Source organism: Microcaecilia unicolor, chromosome 1, assembly GCF_901765095.1.
Source record: "Microcaecilia unicolor chromosome 1, aMicUni1.1, whole genome shotgun sequence".
Taxonomy (NCBI): domain Eukaryota; kingdom Metazoa; phylum Chordata; class Amphibia; order Gymnophiona; family Siphonopidae; genus Microcaecilia; species Microcaecilia unicolor.
In genome coordinates, this window is record NC_044031.1 from 652,651,239 (window position 1) to 652,673,999 (window position 22,761).

The following is a 22,761-nucleotide window of genomic DNA, read 5'->3' on the forward strand; positions in this document are numbered from 1 at the left end:
CTTGATGGAAAAGTAAAAGCCCGACTAAAGTCTTATATAAAGGGATTCAAAGAGGGAGCTATAAATTAATGTCTAGAAGTGCGACAATTCAGCATAAACAGATCAAAGAGTACCAAAGGAGAGGAGTAGATAAGCATTTAACAGCATGGAATAAGATTTCAAAAGCAACTTGCAATTCCTGCATTTTCAAACAAGCGCCCATATGGAGGATTAAACATTTTGTTGATTTGGTTTCATTTCTGGCAATGTGTTTAAAAATAAAAAAGCAAAAAAATAAGAAATAGGGAACTACTCAGTGGCCACCAGCAAATCCATAAAAAAACAGCACATCAGGACTGAAGCCTACATGAGACTTACATACACAGAGAAAATACATCATACACAGAGCTACCACTGTAGGCCTCCAGGCATCAGCACAACCACATACTCAAAAAGTACTGAAGTATGAAAACGAACCACAATCTCAATACTTAAAGCTTGGACAAGCATTCTGATGAATAGAAAGAATGAGGGATAATCCACCAGTACAATCTGCAGGACAGAAACCCTCACTGCACCCATAAAGAAAAAAGTGGCGGCAAATGTGCCAAAAGAGCAGGAAATGAGAAATCGATAACTGTAGTACGAGACAGTGAAGTACAAACAAGATGGTCCATAGCAAGCACAGAAAAACCCTGGCAAAATAGAGAAATGCTGATTGTATAGCACTGAACTGGAAACAATTACACACATGACATGCTGATTTCAACAGGCCCGTATACAGAAATTCACAGCAAGGCAGCACACCAAGCACTGGAAACTGCGTGAGCACCATCACTGTACCAGAAAAGCACTGGAATCATGACTGACAAACTTGCGGAGAATGAAAAAAGCTGTAGTCACCTGGGGAATTCCCACTGATAAAAAGCATGAATAAAACCGGCCATTGGAGCAAAAGGAAAAGAAAACAGAAAAGAATGGCATTGTCATCAAAGCAAAATTATTTTGTAATATATATAGTGAAAGGAGACTGAGCATTTTGTGGCTATAGAAAGTCTTCACCCCCTGCCAAAAAGTTCACCTTTTGTTGCCTCAGCCTGGAAATTAAATGCACTAAACAATTTTGTTCATGTATCCACACAACTCACCCCACAACAGCCAAACAAAAAGTATATTCCAGAAATCCTCAGAAAAATGAAGTATCACTGCGTAACCCTAGTAGCGCTCTAGAAATGTTAAGTAGTAGTAGTATCACAAAACCCACGCAAAACCCATGCACTAGGTTTGCTTAAACAACATACACCCTTTTATCCTTCCATAGCAATCCTGAATACTTTGGGCTTTGGAGTAGCCAATCTCCTTCAAAAGCAGATATCAAGTGAAGGAGAAATTAGTTCTTACCTGCTAATTTACTTTCCTTTAGTCCCTCCAGATTGGCCCAGGATATGACTGCTGGGTTATGCATTCCTTCCAGCAGGTGGAGACTGACTCTAGTGAGTCAATAAGAGCCCTGGCCAGCTAGATCTAGATTCAGTATTAACTTAAAGCAGGAGAAGAACAAACAAACTACATTCTGTGCAACCGGGAACTTGAGCAGCCACCAATCTGTAATAAGAATGTGCCTTTTGCTAAACTAATGATGCTGCTGCACATTTGTTTGCTCATTTGGCAAATTCACGCTTGTCTCTTTCTCCCTCCCCCCCCCCCCCCCCCCCCAACGAAGAAATTGTAAACTCGCAAAGCAGCTCCATCCCCAATCAAAACTCCGGATCAAATACCAACAATCAACTTTTCAGTTCCATCAACAATGAAACAGGTGGGATCTGAGCCAGTCCGGAGGGACTAAAAGAAAGCAAATTAACAAGAAAGAACTAAATTTCTCCTTCCTTAGCGTCCCTCCTGACCAGCCCAGGAACAGACTGATATGTAACAAAGCACTACTCAAGGGAGGGACCCCAGCAAACCTGCCATGAGAACCCTTGAACCAAAAATTGCTTCCTGACATTGAACCTCTAATCTGTAATGCTTAGAGAATGAATGTAAGGAAGACCAAGGGGCTCATTTTCAAAGCACTTAGCCTCCCAAAGTTCCATAGGTTTCTAAGGCTAAGTGCTTTGAAAATATGCTAACAAGTCACTGTCTTACAAGTTTCCAAAGGCGGCACCAAGAAACGCTCTGACCATGAAAGCACCTTGCTCCCGGTAGATTGAGCCTTGACTCCATCCGGAACTAGCTTCCTAGACAGAAGGTAAGCTGAAGCAATCATCTCTTTAAGCCACCTGGAGATGGTGGGTTTTGAAGCCGCTAGCCCTTTACAGGAACCATCAATGAGCAGGAAAAGACGATCTGTACGTTGAAATTCCTCCATAGTCTTCAGACAGTGCTTAAGGACTCTCCTGACATCAAGAGTCCGCAATCTTCATTGATCTTCAGAGACGGAGGAAGATCCTAAGACAGGCAAAACTACAGACTGAGACAAATGAAAACGCGACACGACCTTAGGAAGAAAGGAAGGAACGGGATGCAACACCACTCATTCTTTTCAATACTCCAAAAATGGTGACTTACAGGAAAACACCTGATCTCTGACACTCTCCTAGCCGAGGCAACGGCCACCAAAAATACTGCCTTGAGCATCAAATCCTTAAGAGAACAAGACGCCAAAGGCTCAAAAGGAGACCTAGAGTAAGGGCAGAAAGAATCGTATTAAGGTTCCAAGCTGTAAAGATGGCCCTAGAGGGAGGATGGAGACCTAAGCCCTTCAGGAAACACGAGACATCTGGATGACTAGCCTAAGACTTGCCTTGCACACGAACCCAAAAGCATGACAAGGCCGCAATCTGTACTTTAAGAGAAGCGCGTGCCAAGTCTTTATTGAACCTATGTTGTAAAAAATTCCAAGAACTCAGCCACAGAAGCTCCAAGGGAGAAATATCCCGATCAGCACACCAAACCTCAAAAATCCGCCAAGTTCTAACATAATTCAGAGATGTCAACTGATGCCACGACCGAAGCATCATGGAAAGTACCTTGGAGGAGTAACTTCTCTTCGTCAACCAAGTCCACTCAAGAACCAAGCTGTAAGACAAAACTGAGCCGGGTATGGATGAACAACCGGGCCCTGGACCAGAAGGTCAATGAGAAGGCACATTAGATCTGCGTACCACGGCCTGCTATCAAGATCACTGGACCCCCCCCATGCACCTCGATCCGTTTGATCAGATGTCCCAGAAGTAGCCACGAAGGACACACAAAGAAGGCCCGAAGGCCAAGGCTGTAAAGAGCATCTACTCCCTCCGCTCCGAGATTGCTTCTGCGACTGAAGAAATTAGGCACTTTTGCATTGAGACCTGTGACCAATAGACCCATGATCGTGAGGGCCCAAGTGATCCACTACTGCTTGGAACATCCTCGGACTGAGAGACTATTCTCCTGGATCCAGATCACCCTGGTTTCCAAGAGGTTGATTGAGCAGGATGCCTCCTGTGGAAACCTAAGACCTTGAGCAAACCACCCCAGACAGTAAGCTCCCCAGCCCTTGAGGATGGCATCTGTTGCGACTACTATCCAGTGCGATGGATCCAGCAGCATCCCCTTAGTTAAACTGGTTGTTTGTAGCCACCAATGTAAGCTGCTGCATTCCCGTGCCGCAGAGGCAATCTCAACTGCAGAGAATCCATAAGTTGAGACCACTGGGACAGAAGGTTTGACTGTAGAGACCTCACGTGTACCCTGGCCCAAGGCACTACTTCTATCACTGCTACCATAAAGCCCAAAACCTGAAGATACTCCCGGGAACAGGGAACGGTTCTGTGCTATGAATGCCTGAATCTGAGATGGAACTTGAGAATCCTGCCCCAAGGAAGAAATACTCGACCTTGGGCTGCAACGAAGGACACCCCCAAGTACTCGAGGGTCTGAGATAGCACCAAGCGACTCTAGAGGGAGTTGATCACCCAACAGAGGGACTGAAGGAATTGGACCACCTGGTCTGTGACCTGCAAATTTTCCTAATTCAACGTTGCTCTGATTAGCCAGTCATCCAAATAAGGATGGACCAAAATATCATCCTGAGAGCTGCTGCCACTACCACCATGACCTTGGTGAACGTGCCAGGAGCTGTAGATAGTCCGAACGGAAGTGCCCAAAATTGAAAATGCTTGTCAAACCGCAACGCGAAGAAACCATTTGTGCATGGGCGGAATCGGAATGTGCAGATAGGCCTCTGTCAAATCAAGTGCGATCAAAAACTCCCCTGATCTGACAGCCACTATCACCGCCTTGATATCCAAAAATTGGGTGAAGGACCCTTCTTTCTTTGGAACTACAAAGTAAATAGAATAATGGCCTTACCTGACTTCCGAGGAAGGAACCTGACAAATAGCCTGCAGCTCGAGAAGCCTTGTTAAAGTGTCCTGGACCGCGCTCACCTTGTGGCGAGATCAGCAAGGAGACTCCAGAAAGATGTCTGGAAGATGCTGAGCAAATTCTAAGATGTACCTGTCGCGAATAACCTCTAACACCCACTGATAAGAGGTAATCTGGGCCCATTTCCAACAGAACTGTGTTAAGCAAGCTCCCACAGGTATCAGAAGTTGCACCCGAACACCTTCACTGGGCAGGATGGGCTGGTGACTGGAAAGAGGCCCGGGGCTCCCTGCCACCTCCGAGTCCCCTGAAAGGGCCGAGTTCTCTGGAAAAACCTGGACCTCTAAATCTGAGCATCTCTACCTGTCTGAAACAGACGGAAATCTCGCCCCCAACTGCGGCCAAAAAGCGAGCCATGAATACTTTACGCTGGTCCTCCGGAAGGCAAGGAACCTTAGTATCTATCACCCAGACTGTGGACTAACTTGTCCAACATCTCCAAACAAAAAGGACCCCTGGAAAGGAAATCTACTCAGCTTAGATTTAGAAGCCGCATCTGCGGACCAGCCTCTTAACTAGAGAGATCATCACGCTTCTACTCCTAAGGCCATGGACTTAGAAGATCCCCTCAGCAAATCATACAAAACATCCGCCTAAAGTGCAGGAGTGGAGGAGTGGCCTAGTGGTTAGAGCATCAGTGTTACAATCCAGAGGTGGCTGGTTCAAATCCCACTGTTGCTCCTTGTGATCTTGGGCAAGTCACTTAACCTTCCATTGCCTCAGGTACAAACTTAGATTGTGAGCCTTCCTGGGACAGAGAAATATCCAGTGTACCTGAATGTAACGCACCTTGAGCTACCACTGAAAAAGGTGTGAGCAAAATACAAATAAATAAAATAAAAGGCAGAACCCATCTCAATTTTAGCCACTTCTGCGTCTATCAAAGACAAATCATCCGATGCTCTATCCAATACCCTTTTCGCCCACTGAAAGCAAGTCCTAGCCACCAAGGAACCACATATGGCTGCCTGAACCACCAAGGAAGAAACATCAAAACTACTCTTTTAAGAGAGCCTCCATCCAGCAATCCTGAACATCCCAAAGGGCTGAGCCTCCATCAATAAGGCCCATATTGTGGTTACTCACAGCCGAGTCTACCGCATCTATCACGGGCATTTAAGAAGGGACGGCCACATCCGGAACTGGATAAAGCTGCACCATAGACCGAGCTGGACAAAAAGGAGAATCCGGCACATCTCATTGGGCCTGATGTCCCTAAAATCCTGGTGTATAGGGAAGGTTTTACCTGCAGGTCTAATGCCCTTAACCAGAAGATCCACCTTACGGCCCTCTATTGGAGGAAGAGACATCAAAGCCTGTAAGCCTGCAGTTCTGCAACCCCGCAACAGCAGCTACCTTGGAAGAAACTGGCAGACCCTCTGAAGTGGAAGAGTCACAACCAGCCAATCATCGAGGCCTGGCTGAACCCAAAAGCCATCCTTTCAAAGGAAGGCTGCCACAACTGCCATGACCTTGAAAGAATGTCTACTACTACTACTATTTAGCATTTCTATAGCGCTACAAGGCATACGCAGCGCTGCACAAACATAGAAGAAAGACAGTCCCTGCTCAAAGAGCTTACAATCTAATAGACAAAAAATAAATAAAGTAAGCAAATCAAATCAATTAATGTGAACGGGAAGGAAGAGAGGAGGGTAGGTGGAGGCAAGTGGTTACAAGTGGTTACGAGTCAAAAGCAATGTTAAAGAGGTGGGCTTTCAGTCTAGAGTTAAAGATGGCCAAGGATGGGGCAAGACGTAGGGGCTCAGGAAGTTTATTCCAGGCGTAGGGTGCAGCGAGACAGAAGGCGCGAAGTCTGGAGTTGGCAGTAGTGGAGAAGGGAACAGATAAGAAGGATTTATCCATGGAGCGGAGTGCACGGGAAGGGGTGTAGGGAAGGACGAGTGTGGAGAGATACTGGGGAGCAGCAGAGTGAATACATTTATAGGTTAGTAGAAGAAGTTTGAACAGGATGCGAAAGCGGATATGGAGCCAGTGAAGGGTCTTGAGGAGAGGGGTAGTATGAGTAAAGCGACCCTGGCGGAAGATGAGACGGGCAGCAGAGTTTTGAACCGACTGGAGAGGGGAGAGGTGACTAAGTGGGAGGCCAGCAATGTCTGTAGTGATGTGGAAAGGCTGAACTGATTGCAAGGCACAGAAACCCTGTGGGAAGCCAAAAAGGAGAATATGAAAAGCACGCTTCTTTGAGCTCCAAGAGAGGATAGCAACTATTCCCGCCTAATGGTCTCCCTGTGAAATGCGGAACCTTTAACACTCGGTGGACTCCTTCAAAGTCCAGAATCAGAGGGAAGGAAACCCCCATCATTGGACCTACCAAGTAAATGAAAACAACCCGTTCACCAAATGCAGTTGGCAAGACGAGTAAAACCGCAGGACATATGGACTGGAGATGCAAAGAGATCCCAAGAAAATAAATCTGCAATGGCATGGAAGAACTCCAGGTTGCAAACCTGCTTGTTTTTTTAAACCCACGGAACCGAGGGAATATGGGCCCCTCCTCTGGGAACCCGGAGCGGAGCCCTGCCATAAGGGAAGAAACGAGACCTTACCATTGGGAGGCAGAGGCAGCCTTGGTAGCCCTAGAGTTCGAAGCAGAGGTCTTTTTGACAGCAGGAAAAAAGGCTTTCCAGTAGTGAAGTGAGACCCCTGAAAGTTAAAGGAGCCTGGCCTGCAGTCCTTGGCCACAAGAAACCTAAGAGTAGACAGAGGATTTAAATGAATCTTTAGGCTTGTCCTCTAGCAAGCCCTGATACTTGGACTACCCTAGGTCTGCATCCAACTTCTCTAAACTGTCTCCACAAAGTCTACCTCTAATTGGTAGCTGGCTAAATGTACCTTAGAAGCCATATCAGCTAAGCCACAGCTATCTTGCTGTGAGTGGCAAGAATGAGCCGTGGCGGCTGTACGCTAGAACTGTAAGGCATGGTTGCGCCCTGGAAATAAAAAGTGTGGCCGAGATCTATGACTAGAGGGTGTAGCAGAAAGTGGCTGTTTGTACTATGGTGAACTATGAATGGCAAGCTGCAGCAGGACTGAATCAGCAAACTACGGGTCCTTGTTCTTACTCTCAGGTGGTTGTTTCAACCAAAGAACTATGCCACCACAGTGAAGCTACTCTGTAATATCTCTAGCTGTTTAATACAAGGAACAGGCACCAGAGCGCAACAGAAGCAGCTAGAGACACTACCGCATACAGCTAGAGGTGCCACTTATACAGTGAAGACCGGAGCTGGGATGCAATAGGTTTGTCCAGCAGCAGGGTACTAAAGAACAGACCTGCTGTGGAAAAGTAACATAAGTAAGCTTTAGCAGTGAAGCGAAGAGCTAGCTGTCCCAGCAACTGAAAGAACAGCCTGTCAAGGTCAGCAGTATGGGAGAGGGAAGAAAAATATGCCCCCTGTGAAATAAAGCTGAGCTCCACAATTTCTAATGATACCCAAATCAGCCATGAACCTGGAGACCTTCAGGATGAAAGCCAGCCACCTTCCAGAACAAAATTCCACTTCACAGTAGAAACAATGCCCCTAGAGAAAATACCCCCATGGCAACAGTGAGGTTCCAACTTTTCCATGGATATCAGGAGAGACATGGGAATAGTGCACCGGCCCCAAAGAAAACTCAAAATGTAAAACTGTTCACAGAAAGAGAGCCAATAGCATTAAACTGCAGACAAAGAGTCCTTCCAAAGAACTGCCACACTGACAAAAATAAAACTGAGGGGACTCAAAGCTCACAAACAGAAAACTATAACAGAAATGAGAACACGAAATAGGTCCTCTGTATGGGCCTATGCCACATGATGCACTGCCCTGATGCTGTGCTCTCGCTCCCACACTAGGAAAAGATTGAACCAACTCTGGAATAATAAGTAACATCTGTACTCACCACAGGCAGCGGCACCATTGGTGACCACTGGTACCAACGAAGCCACTACAGGCAATGCAGCCCAATCCCGGCGTGGATATGGTATAAAAATGCAATGGAGTCGTCGTCAAGTCACGGACCAGACATAACCTTCTGCAATGCCCTGCGCATCCGACAGAAAGGCGTTCACCTAATGCGTCACTGAGGCAGAAGAAGCGGGTTCAGAAGAGGAAACAAGCACTTGAAGGGTCTTAGTGAGAAAACCACAGGGGAAACACCGGGTTCTTCTGGGAAGAGCTCCCCATCCTTCAAGCCCTCCTGCAGCTGATCATACCCAGACTGCCCTGAAATGAGGATGGGAGGCAGAAAGCAACCCAGAAGGTGCCCTTATCCGTGGAGAATAGCCAAAGGAAAAAAGTGTGCAGCAGCAAAAGAAACCTGGGAGAAAACGGCTCAACAGACCCCTCCCTCTCTCTCTGGAGACACCCCTGGACCAGCTGAAACAGAGAAAAGAAGGACCGAAGAAGGGTCCAGGAGAGAAGTGTTGGCAATGCCACCCCTGGCACGCGCTAAGATGTTCACTGATGCCCTGGTCAGCACCATGAAAGAGATCAGCCCACACTCTACTTATACAGGAAAAAGGCAAGGCTTCCCTGAACGCAGTCCCTGTATGCCGAGGAGAGCCTGCACAGCCCACACAGCCCCAGCCTTGCTTGCTACTTTGGACAGTGGGAGCAGCTAAAACCGCGACTGCAGGAAGTTGCAGAGAAATTATATGCAATTTAATAGTCACCGCAGGGTGCTGTCGGGAGGCCGGCCTGCTGACTCGAGCTCGCTGGAGGCACACATCTACCCTCTCCTCTCCCAGCCCCAATACTGGGAGCACCAGTATCTCTCCTGGAGCCATTTGTGAGCTGAAAGCAGAATGCCCAAATACTTGGCTGCAAAAGCTGAATTGTTTTTTTTAATGTGGTATGAAATCTAGCTTTCCACAGCACTGAGGAAGGAGAACAGAGAGGGCAGAAGACAGGGGCAGGAACCTGTGATGACTACTACTACTACTATTTAGCACTAGGTCTATTCCCTAAAGGCAGCACACACCATAGCTCTACTGAACTGAGAGACCCAGAACAGAAGCTAACAGATGAGACCAGGAGCTCACAAGAGCCCGGCCATCCGCCTGCTGGAGATAGAAAATACTGACTGACCAAGGAGCATTCCGTCCTATCAGACAACTCAGTTCAATGTTCTCTCTCCACATGCTGATAGATGGTCATCATAACCCACAAGTCTGGATTAATTTGCTGCTGACCAGAGCGAGTTGCACAGGAACAAAAATCTAATCCGTCCCCGCCACAAGTAATCTCCTCCATTCCCACCCCAAGCCCTGCCCCACCACATTGCACGGTCACCATGCCCTCCCCTCCCAAGAAAGCCAGATTCTATAAACACTGATAAAAGTTAACAAATGCATTTTCATCCATACTCTGCTAAATAGAAAAAATAAAAATATGCACATTTCCAAAAAAAGCAAAACATCCAAGAGCAACATGTCCCCCTTTCCTTTCCTTCCTTCCTTCCCCTCCCATCCATAAGCAACATGTCCCCTCTCTCCTCTCCATCCCCTTCTATCCCATGTGCTCTATTTTCCTTTTCCCCCTTCTCCATGTACGTCCCCTTACAAAAAATTTTTCCAGCTTCCTTTTTTTTTTTTTTTTTTTTTTAAACAGCCCTCTTGATCCCTCCCGCCCACTCCCCACATATGACTCCATTCATACACAATCCCTTCCCCTCCAGCCCTGGGTGCCCTCCCTAAATATACCTTGGTACATCCTGGTGGTCTAGTGGCCTCTTAAGGGCAGGAAAGATCCCCACTCTTTCCCGTCCAAAGCCACTTATCCTCTCTCTGCTGTGGCCTCAAAGATGCCGCTTGAAGTCTCAGCAGCCATTTTAAAGCAGCAGCAGGCAGGAAAGAGTGGGGATCTTTCCTGCCTGTAAAAGACCACTAGACCACCAGGATTTACTGAGGTACGCTCAGGGAGGGCACCCGGGACCTAAGTCCATCCCCAATTCCCTATGAATCCTGCTCAGCTCTCTACTGCTGACGCTAAGTTCACCTTTAAGTATGATGGCCTAAAGCACAGAACAGCAGTGGCGTAGCAGGGGGGGCTGCCACCCGGGGCGGGGCGGTTCGCCGTTGCACCCCCCCTCCGGGTGCAGCACGATGACACCCCCCTCCCGACCAGCTCCCGCACCCTACCTTTAAAAAGAATATCGGGAGGCGAGATGCAGCGCCTCGCGCCTGCCCTGCACGTAAAAGAAATGTGGACCATCGGGCCTTCTCTCGCTCTGTCTGTCCCGCCCTTGTGGAAATAGGAAGTTGCGTCAGCGGAGGGCGGGACAGATAGAGCGAGGGAAGATCCGACGGTCCACATTTCTTTTACGTGCAGGGCAGGCGCAAGGCGCTGCGCTTTCTGATATTCTTTTTAAAGGTAGGGTGTGGGAGCTGGCAGGGAGCACCCCCCCCCCCCGAGCGGACCGCCCCTCCCCCCTTGCTACGCCACTGCAGAACAGAAAGCTAAATGTCCCTACAGTCCATCAAAAATGTGCAGCATGACTTGAAAACTGCTGTTCAACACTTCCAAGGACCTTGAGAGCCTGAACGGTTTTGTAAAGAAAAATGTTCTCACAAATGTAGTTATGTGGAGCTGGTGGAGAGCTATCCCAACAGACTCACCAAATTGATACCAAAGGTGCTTTCACTAAAATATTAAGCCAGTGGTTGCGTGAATTTCAGTTTGTTTTTTTTGGATGTGCAATTTATCCCTCCCCCTGTTAATACACCAGCCCAGTGGTTCCCAAACCTGGTCCTGGAGGCACCTCAGCCAGTCAGGTTTTCAAAATATCCAGAATGAATATTCATGAGAGAGATTTGTATGCAGTGGAAACAATGCATGCAAATCTCCCTCATGAATATACATTGTGGATATCCTGAAAACCTGACTGGCTGAGGTGCCTCCAGGACCAGGTTTGGGAACCACTGCACTAGTCCCTGAAAGATGTGGAGCATAATGTGTTGAAGAGTGAAATAAAACTCAGGTAAATGTACACAAGTCTGATACACTGACAACAAAATGCGAAAAGTGTTCTAAAGGGGTGTAGACTTTATAACTACCACAGAGTTGCAATCAGTTCAACATGGCAGAAGAGAGACAGAAATAGCAGCAAATGTCTTTGGCAGCACTACATTTAAAAACCTTTCAAATATCTCAATTTGCTGCCTGTGTATATTACAGCTTACAGGCTCCAGAAGGATGCTCATTGCACAACACAATTACTAAGAGCATTAAGCACTGACTTGAGAGGGCATATATATCCTGGCTGAAGATTTCAAGCTGTGATATACAATCTCCTCTTACTGGGGATGTTAGGGGAATTTAAATAAATACATATGAGAGATACTACACCACAAGATGCCTTGCAATTTGCACATTAAGTTCACAACCAGAAGCCACAGGGCCTTAGAAATGCTGCAGTTCTAACTCCTAATACCCTCTGAAGGCTTGTCTAAAATTACTGCTGTTAAGACGACCCCAGAACAAAATACCAACACAAACTAAACAAAGCCTACTGGGAGCTACTTCTAGGAGACAAAAGATGCCCAAAGACAACCAAGCAACTCCCCACCTATGAAACCAGAAACTTCTACATGTCAAGTACACCTGAGCCTAGGCTCTTGGAAAAGGAATGGAGCCCCAACTGGTCAAAACCATTCTAACCTTTATTGGGGGGGGGGGGGGGGGGGGGACAGATACCCTGAAAACAGGTTGACCCTGCAAGTCATTACATGTAGCACAACAACTGTACCTGAGCCGCCTTCTGGGGTCAGAGGGTGTTCCTGCTCGCCGTGCAGTGCCGTAGTCTGAGCCAAGGCCATAATCCATGTCATCGAAGCCAAGGCTCCGTTGGTCATCCTCCAATCCATACGGCTCTGGGTGAAAGCGATCGAGATTGGCATTACTGCCACCACCACGCACCTGGGGCTGGGGACCGTACATATCTTGTCTGCTGTGGGCACGGTAACCATCCATAGGTGAAGGACGATAGCGCTCGTCCATGCGGGTAACACGAGACAAGCTGCTATAATTGTTCTCACTGCCAGGGTAGCTGCTGTCCTCACAGTGGCGTCTGTAGCCATCATCATAGTGGTAATTCCGGGGAACGGTAGAAGTGCCTGGCGGGCCTACGTACCCTATGCCAACACCCTCACCACCATTTGTGCGGTAGTTACGACCCAAAGTTTGGACATAATTGCCAGAGACAGCAGAGTTGTCCAAAGGGAGACCATCTGGACCAACTGGGACCTGGATGGTACGCGTCGTAACAGTCTTCACCACTTTCTTTACCTGGTTGCACAAGAAAAGAAAAGTATGGGGAAAAAAAAAAAAAGGTGTCACCACTTCTCATCCATCTCCTTGACCATTTACGACACCAGACACAGCTTGTGCACACGTCACATGCACACAAAGCATAACAAGCAAACTGATCTGCTAATTATGCAATACAGTGAAATGTAAATACTGTGATTACTTTACACCAATCTAATTTGAAAGCTGGTTACGCAGCTCAAAGCTAACAGTGATCAGAAGACAACAGCAGCAGTAAGTTGCACAGAGCACCAGAACCCATTACCCAGAACCGGCCCTCCAACTAAAGGGCATGGTATTTACAGGCACTCCTGACACCTCCCTCTATGGAAAGGGTTGCAAGCATGCTCCTGGCTTCACTCACTGTGGTTTCTGTGCGTCGAGTTGTGCCATCATCTGACGTCTCAACAGAAACTACCGACATGGCACCTTCAGGGTCCTCTTCCATGGTGTATGTCTCCTCAACAATGTGCCCTGGGTCCTGCATCCTGGGAAGTGTACTGTACACTACGTGATTCCTTTCCTAAAATAAACCATGTAAAATGTGTTTCATTAGCTCACAGTATTTCAAGCAAAGTGTCCAGCTATACAAAGGGCACTACTGTATTCTGCATTGGCTTAATAAACGCTTTTTTGGAGTCCAACACCCAATTCAGTGGTTCCCAAACCTGGTCCTGGAGGTCAGGGTTTTCAGGATATCCACAATGAATATTCATGAGAGATGTGAACACAGTGGAGGCAGTACATGTAAATATCTCAAATATTCATTGCGGATATCCTGAAAACCTGACCGGGGTGCCTCCAGGACAAGGTTTTGGAACCACTGGTTCAATGTACACATCCTGAGCACCACATACCATGTTCTCTCTGTATTAAATGAAAACATGCAAAGTGATTTTCATCAGCACAGGTGTACAGACGCAATCAGAGCAGTTAAAGTTATCTAAGGGGCTAGACTACACATATCTAGGAACCAAAATAACTCTTCCACCACCTGAATGATTACTTTTTAAAATCTGCGTTTGTTGGTTGGGAGATGGTCACAAAACTCATTGTAGAGCTGTGCGTTCCTGAAAAAAACACCTTAGAAATCTCAAGCATGTATAGATTCTGCAAGTCATTCTAAAGCAGGTGTGAACCACTTAATGTAGTGTATCTAGATTTTCAGAAAGCTTCTGACAAAGTTCCTCATGAGAGACTCCTGAAAAAATTAAGGAGTCATGGGATAGGAGGCAATGTCTGTCAATGGATTAAGTATTGGTTATTGGACAGAAAACAGAGGGTAAGGTTAAATGGCCATTTTCCTCAATGGAGGAGGGTGAATAGTGGAGTGCCGCAGGGATCTGTACTGGGACTGGTGGTATTTAACATATTTATAAATAATCTAGAAATCAGAACAAGTGAGGTGATTAAATTTGCAGATGACACAACTATTCCAAGTTGTCAAAACACATGCTGATTATGAAAATTTGCAGGAAAACCTTAGGAAACTAGAAGGCTGGGCATCCAAATGGCAGATTAATGTAGACAACTGCAAAGCAGGGCTGTGGAGTCGGTACAAAAATCCTTCGACTCCTCAGTTTATGGTACCTCCAACTCCTCAGTTTATGGTATGTATTTTTTTTGCATGTTGACTGAAAGAGTGCAGCATGCAAGGATGCATGTTAATGTTTGGGTTTAAAATCTATGTCATTGTGACTTTTTATTTTATTTATTAAAGAAACTATAAATATTCATTAATCCTAAAGTTTAAACAAAAAAACACACAAAAAAACCCCCAAGGTTATGTTTATTGTTTTTTTATCAAGTATAAAGTCATCTTAGCATTAGCAAGTATAAAAATCTGGAACAACCACATCCTTTGGAAATTCTAGAACAACATCCTTTGGAAATTAGAACAAAATCAAAGTTAACCTACATAAACCAAAAACATTTGGAAAACCTAAAACAACTTATATATTATTTAAACTTGGCATATATAGCTGTAGAATAGCTGTTAAACATAATCCAAAATTAACTTAGAAACAGAATTGCTTCTGCCAGATCCTCCTCCATAGAAGCCCTTAAATCTGATTTGATTATTTTCAGTGCTGAAAACAGTCTCAACACTGACTTGGGTGGGTGGCATTGCTGTTACGGTTCTAGCTGCATCACTGACAATCTCTGGATAAATAGTGATAGCTTCTTCTATAGTCAGTTTTGATGAGCGGTCAAACTTTTCCACTTCTTTTAATCCTTTAAAAAAACTCTTGCATGAATTTCTTTATATGGACATTTACAGGTTGCTTTTCCATGCTTAACCGACATCGCTTTGCTTGTGAAGCTTCCATTTTGTCCAAATAGGCTTGAAAATTCTCTTCTTCATTTGAAGAGGATGAACCTGAGTTACCCTTACCATTACCACCAGTATTTATAGCTTTAGCTTCATCCAGTGGTTTATGAGTTTCAGGTAGCAATCCTTTCATGCGAACTGCTATGTCATAGAGTGCCTGTTTTCCTGTAGCAATTTGGTCACTGCTCAACAAAATTCGGCTCATTGGATCAACATAAATAGCAGCTAAGAGAATTTGATTATCCAGCATGAGCTCCTCTCTTTTCCTCATTGAAGATACAATGCCATCAGCAATTAACCCCCCACTTTTGTTAAGGTTATATATCAAGCCCTTCCATTCCAAGAAGAATTTACCTGGTGTTAAATCTTCATATTGCAGCTTCTTGGTAACAGCAAAAGGGTAAGAAAGTAGCCTAATTCTGTAACTTGAGCCCACTGGTTTTCTTTTTTTTTTTTTTTTTTTTGAATTTGTATGAAGTCTTTATTGTTCATTGAAACAACACAAAGAATGCAAAATACTATCCAGCAGATTACATTTACCTTTGACTAATACAGTATTCCACTAGTGCTTTGTACAGTATAACTCATCATAGTTTCAACTTTCCGATATCAACATTTTTAAACTTCAACATTTTTGTTTTTTTCCAACTGTTTAATAGAACAGAGGTTACCCTCCCTCCCGCCCCCCTACCCCTCTCCGCCAAGAGAGCACCGCTGAGCACTACCTCTTTTTTTTTTTTTTTTTTAATATATTTAACTAGGCACTCTTCTCTCAGACATATTAGTTCGTCAGAGCGTCTACAGGAATGTATTTCCAAACAGAGTGCCATTTCCCCATTTGTTGCTTATGCTCAGCCACCAATCTTTCCATTTCACGTACATACCTCAACTTATTAAGCCACTTAGCCAGCGGGGGAACTCCCTCCCTCCTCCATTGTGAAGCTACAACCACCCTTGCTGTACCAACCACATACTTTGCCAAAGTTTGTTGACAGGATAGTAAGCCTGCAATCCTAGCTGAAAATAGGAACACCTCAGGGGCCCAGGGCACTGTACACCCTATCCAAGCCTGCAGCCTGTAATGTACCGCCTTCCAAAAGGCACGAATTTTAACACAATTCCACCATATGTGTCCCATGGTACCCTCTTGGCCACACCTTCTCCAACACATGCCCGAGGCATTTGGGAAAATCCGCCTCAATCGGGCAGGCGTGAGATACCACCGATATAATACTTTCATAGCATTCTCCTGCAGGGGTACATGGGTTGACACCTTCACAGCTGCTTTTTCTATGCTCTCCCACCCAGGGTCTCCCAAACTCGTCCCCAGCTCTCGCTCCCAGCTTTTCCTATGTGCCCCGTAGCTGGGCGCCTGCTTGCTTATATTATGGTACAGGGAACCTATCAATCCCCTAGATGAAGCATGTCGCTCACATATCCCCTCCAATTCTAATTTCTCACGCTGCATCACCTCCCTCACCGCCTTGCTTTTAAGGAGAGATACTAATTGACGGTATGCAAAGTCACCTCCCTCCACCCCAGGATATCTGCCCCGCAATGTGTCGAAAGATACCAGCTTATCAGCTTCAAATAATTGGCCCCAGGTTCTCACCCCTATCTCATACCATTTAGTAAAGATCCCCGTAACCGTCCCCGGTAAAAATAAAGGATTAAAGGCTATCGGCGTGTAGCGAGTCAATATACATTGTCTCTTAGGGAACAAACTATCCCAATAATGGAGCGTTACCGCTATGGAGGGACAAGCTCTTTCATTTATACTTCTAAAGGATTTTGGCAGCCACATTAGTGCACTCAAAGGTTTGTCACCCACAGAGTGTTGTTCTATTTGCACCCATTGGCGGTCCGGGTATTCTTGATACCATTCCAGTGCTGCTTTCCCCTGCGCTGCCCTGTAATACCATGCAAGATTAGGTACCCCAAGTCCACCCCTTTTCCTTTCCTTATATAGGAGCGACCTCGCTAGCCTAGGACGCTTTCCTGCCCAGACGAATCGCACCAGCCTATCTTGTAAATTAGCTAAGAATCGCCTGGGCATTATCACAGGCAGCACCTGAAAAAGGTATAACAGTCTTGGCAAGACATTCATTTTAAGAATAGCTATCCTGCCAAACCATGATGTTCCCAAATCTCCCCACCTCTCTAGATCTTCCATGATAATTTTACCCAACCCCTTATAATTTGCATTAAAGAGCTCCGAAGGATCCCTAGTCAGATTCACCCCCACCGAAATGGGGATGAAATCTTTAAAGACTCCACCACATCCTCCGGAATTGTCACATTCAGGGCCTCAGATTTTGCCATGTTGACCCTAAATCCGGACACCGCTGAATACTGCTGTATCATGTGTTCTAAGTGCGGGAATGTGGTCAAGGGTCTAGTGACGAACAATAATACATCATCTGCAAATAAGGCCAATTTATGTGTTCTATCCGCTATCTTAGCTCCCGAGATATCAGGATCAGACCGCACACGGGCTGCAAAAGGCTCCATTACCATTGCAAATAATAAGGGAGACAAAGGACATCCCTGCCTAGTACCTCTGTGTAAATTGAATAAGTCTGAATTTCCTCCATTGACCCGAACACAGGCCTTAGGGAACTCGTAAAAGGCCCGAATCCAGCTACGAAATTGTATTCCAAACCCCATATTTTCCATCACCTTATACATGAAGGGCCAGTGAACCCGATCAAAGGCTTTTTCCGCGTCGAGGCTTAAAAGACATAACGGCTTCTGATTGTTTTTTGCCAAGTTCATTATATCCACCGCCCTTCTAATATTGTCCATCGCCTTTCGGTACTGAACAAAACCCACTTGGTCTGGATGAATAAGTACTGGCAAAATAGGGGCCAGACGGTTCGCCAGTACCTTAGCCAATATTTTGACATCTGCATTAAGCACAGAAATAGGTCTGTAGGATCCGCATTCAGAGTGATCTTTGCCTGGTTTAGGCAAGACCGCTATCCATGCCTCCATCATTGATTGAGGTAATGACCCCCCTCTCCCCACCTGATTAAACAAATCTGCTAGGAGCGGAGCTATTTCAGGGGCAAACTTCCTATAGAACTCATTGGGCAACCCATCAAGCCCGGGCGATTTATGTGAGGGGAGACTACTAATTGCTTCCTGGATTTCCCCGGGAGTAATTGGCTCATCTAACATTGTCTGCTGCTGGTGACTCAGAGAGGTAAGTTCACTATCCTGTAAGTAATGATCTATCAATTCCATCGAAGGGTTGAGCTCCTGGGCATATAGATCTTTATAAAATTCCCCAAATCTGTGTCGTATTTGTTCGGATGTACTTAAGGTATCTCCTCCACCATCTCGTATCTTTATGATATTCCGCTCAACTTTTTGCCTGCGCAACTTAATGGCGAGAAGGCGCCCTATTTTGTTAGCATATGCATATGAGCTCACCCTATTCTTTGCCTGTAGCATGCTTAGGTGTTCTGAATATATGGAGTCAAGGCGCATTCTCTGGGAATTAAGTTCTCTCAGAACCCTAGCTGCGCCAGTAGCCTTATGCTGCTCCTCTAGCAAACGAATGCTTTCCAGGCATTCCGCGATCTGCGCCCTACGAGCTTTCGATTGTCTACTGGCCAATTGTAGGAAATATCCCCGGGTCACCGCCTTCATAGCATCCCATATTATACTAAGCTGGGGTCCTGAGCCTAGATTAAATTCAAGATACTCTTTCAACACTTGCTTGTAGCCATCCACCACTGTTCCCTCCCGCAGAAGACCAGTATTCAGTGTCCATCTTTTATTTTTTTTTTCGGCCCTAATATTTGGTAGAGTCACCCATATGGGGGCATGATCCGACAGAGTCACATTACCTATCCCTGCTTCAGGACCATGCTCCACCAGGGTTGCATCCACAAATATATAGTCTATGCGTGAGTAAGAGTTATGTACTGCAGAGTAAAATGTGTAGTCTCGTACCCTCTGATGTTTTACCCTCCATAGGTCCACTGTGCCCAGCGAAAGCGCCAAAGACTTCAAGGCCAAAGATTCCCTATGACCCTCGCCTCTGGGGAGCCCTGAACGATCTATGCTCGGGTTCATCACTGTATTAAAGTCCCCCCCTATTACTAGTGAGCCCTGCGCAAAAGTAGCCAAGGAATTTCTAACCTTCTCCAGGAACCCAGCCTGTCCCGTGTTAGGCGCATATATAGAGGCCAGGGTTAAATCCACATTATCAATCTTGGTATGCATAAAAATATAGCGTCCACCCACATCCCGTTTTACCTTAAGAACCTGCGCCCCAACCGCAGCATGAATCAAGATCGCAACTCCTCCTTTCTTTGACCCAGTTGCTGATGCACAATACACTACTGGGTACTCTGGATGGGAAAGAAGCCTTTCATGTCTACCCACCAAATGCGTCTCCTGCAGGAGAACCACATGTGGTCTATGCTGCTTTATTTCCTTATAAAACTTTTGCCTCTTCTGAGGCATGTTTAGGCCCTTTACATTGTAGGAGAGAATTTTTAAGTCTGTATCAATCACCGTAGTTTGTAATAAAGCTGTTCTATCGCACCCCTGCATGATATCTCTATACAGTGCCATAATGCAAAATATACTCCCTGCATACCCAGCAGTGCCCCTCTCTCTCCCTTATTTTCCCATATCTCACTATCCCCCCCTCCCCCCCCCCCCCCCCCCCCTCCCTCCCACCCCCTCCATTCACACCAATTGGAAGACCAATGTCCTCCAAGTGGGTCTTTGGGAAGTTATTCACCCACCACATAGTTCCCAAACCCACATCTATCCCTCCCCATCAATATCAGCTCATTCACGATCCCACTTAATCCTCACCCTTACATCTTTCATTACTATGCCCTCCCTTCAATTTACCATTTCAACATTCTTCAAAATCATACATTTTAAGGTTGTTGTCAACCCTACCATCAATGTTCAGAGTCAACTGGCATTTGCGGCAATGCCTACCCATCAAGGTAATCTCCTGGAAGCATGTCCCCAGTGTCCCGATCCAACTTGCTTCAACGCTTCTGGTTATTATGCCTTGCGGGTCCCGGGGTTCTCTGCCATCGCTGAAGCCTCGTCTTGGTAGCTGGCGCCATCACTCCAGGTGCAGTCTTTGTGGACACCATCTCAGCTGCGTGCAAGGCGTCCCATGCCTCTTGAAGAGTTTGCACCCGATATTTGGTGCCTTTCAGAGAGAAATTTAATGAGAAGGGGAAGCCCCATCTATATTGTATCTGTTGTTTGCTCAAAACTTCCAGCGCCGGTCTCATCAGCCTCCTCATCTGGAGCGTGAATAACGAGAGGTCCTGATAGACCTGAACCGGGGCTCCACCATACTCCAGGCTCTTTGTCTTCCTAGCTGAGGCTAAAATTCTCTCCTTAATCTCATATTTGTGAAATCTCACAATGATGTCCCTTGTCTGCTGCTCTTTTCGTGCTCCAAGAGCTCTGTGCGCTCTGTCCAGCTCGCATCTCATTTCATCTGCCTCAGGGCCCAACAAAGTAGAGCACAATGTATGCACTATTTCTGCCACGTTCTCTGTGTCTCCACCCTCTGGGACTCCTCGGAAACGGAGATTATTTCTTCGTCCCCTGTTTTCGATATCATCTAGTTTATATTGCAGGAGCTCATGTTTTTGTTCCATAGTCTGTAACATATTAGTGTGCTTATCAAGCAGTTCAGCGTGCTCATCTAGTTTTAACTCTGCCTCCTCCACTCTACCGCCCAATTCTCTGAGGTCCGCGCTGAGCGTATCCATGCGCTCTAAAATTTCTACTTTTGACTGCTTAATCTCCGACTGTATCGTAGCAGTTAACTTACGGAGCTCAACGGACAGTCCTTTCTTGGAAGGGGGGGCTCGCGTCTCAGCCATAGATAACGCTGAATCTGAATCCGAAGGAGACCCGCGCTCCGGGGACTCGCGGTGTCTGGAGGCCTTACTCGCCACGCTTTTCTCCGCTTTTTCCATCTCCTTTTTCCGGGTCGAGGCCGCTTTACTCATAGCGTCTGTATGCCAGGAAGTATTTTCTTACAGTTTTGCAATTTTTATCGCCGTTTGGATCGTGTTGTTTCCAATTTTACAGCTTTGGGGAAGGGAGCTGTGAATTCAGGCTACCATGCCGTCGGCTGACGTCACTTCCTCCCCACTGGTTTTCTTTTAATGAAACATTTACATTGTCCAGCTCTTCAAGAAAGTCTTTTAGTTCAAGCAAACGCTTTATCATCAAGTAAGTGCTTCCCCAGCGCGTTGCTTGATCCAAAATGGCTCCTTTTCCAGCACGTCTCTTCAGAATAGCATCTGTTTTAGGGATCCTGGCTGCAACAGCTACTTGCCTCAACTTGCTAATTAGTGTAGCCACATGACGATCCTTCAATCCATCTCTTATTGCTAGTTGCAGAGTATGAACAGCACAATGCATATGTTGAATGGTAATAAGCTTAGATGCTTCTTCAGCAATATCATCCAAACTTTCACAGCTTTCTTGAATTGCAGAACTGTCATCTTCTGATATTTGTATGCTGCTTTCTTCATCAACTTCCTTCATTTTTTCAATTGTGCTTAACATATTTGAAGCATTATCAGTTACAATACATGGAATGTGTTCCTTTTTAATTTCAAAATCTTTTAAAACACCTGCCACTAACTTCTGCAGATACTCACTGGTATGATGTGCCTGAGTGTCCTTTACTCCTAATGTCCGGGTTATTGTTTTTTTGTTTTCATCAGCAAATCTAGCATTAATTGCAAAATAATTGACTCTGTGACGTGTGCATGCATCCATTTTAATAAAGACAAAACATCCCTTCAGACTTTTTCTTAGTTCTTCCTTCTTACATTTGGCCTCTTCAAGTATAAGTTTCCTTATACTTTCTCGTTCCAGAGAAACTCCAAGCTTTTTAGCCATTTCTCCATTTAAGCCTAAAAAGGCTAGTTGTGAATAAAAAGATAGTGGTATACTATTCTTCACTGCCATTTCAATGATGTGGTTTTTGAATTTTTCTGGTGTCATTGTTATAGTAACTTTGTCAGCTGTGAAAAATCTTGATAGTTGTGTCTGGCCTCCAGAAGATTTCTGATCTTTTATTGACCATGAAGTAGATGGAATGTTTTCATTGCTATCTTTCTCATTCACAGCTTCTAACACTTTAGGATGGAAACGCTGCAAGTGTCTTTTTAAATTTGATGCTCTTATAGGTGCATTTTTTTCATAACCACTGAAACTGCTAATTTTTGCATCACATGCTTTTTCACCATCATCATCTATATAAATAAAATCCCCCCTCAGACGTTCTGAAGCTCACTCCATCTGTCCTGAACTCCTGTCCTCCTGGAAGGCTAGGCTATTCGGACTACTCACCCTCAGTCTCGGCCACGCCCCATCTGCACATAAAAAGCACCCTCAACGTTCTAAAGCACACTCTGAGGCTTCAACAGTTCGTATGTTCAAAGCTCTGTAACCATTTTTAAGCACACTACATCTCTGCCCCGCCCTGACCTATCAGAGAAGGGAGGAGTGTCACAGCTGCACCGCTCTGACCTATCAAAGGGAACTGAAACAGGAAAAGGGAGGAGCATCACACCGAATGACGGACCTATCAGAGGGAAGTCAAATAGAAGGGAGGAGCGTCAGAGGCCAACTGACCTATCAAAGGGAACTGAAACAGGAAAAGGGAGGAGCGTCACACCGAATAACGGACCTATC

The 22,761-nt window shown here is 45.7% G+C and overlaps 1 protein-coding gene across 6 annotated transcripts in view; it reads right to left on the reverse strand.

Moving 5' to 3' along the window:
• Positions 1-22,761, reverse strand: part of CTNND1 (catenin delta 1) — a 213,653-nt gene that overhangs the window by 63,940 nt on the left and 126,952 nt on the right. For all 6 annotated transcript variants that reach the window (XM_030186097.1, XM_030186103.1, XM_030186111.1 and 3 more), the window contains 2 exons: positions 13,084-13,242; positions 12,160-12,698 (listed from right to left, as the gene is read on the reverse strand). In XM_030186097.1, coding sequence (XP_030041957.1) covers positions 12,160-12,698; positions 13,084-13,242 — 698 coding nt within the window. The remainder of the gene's footprint in view (positions 1-12,159; positions 12,699-13,083; positions 13,243-22,761) is intronic.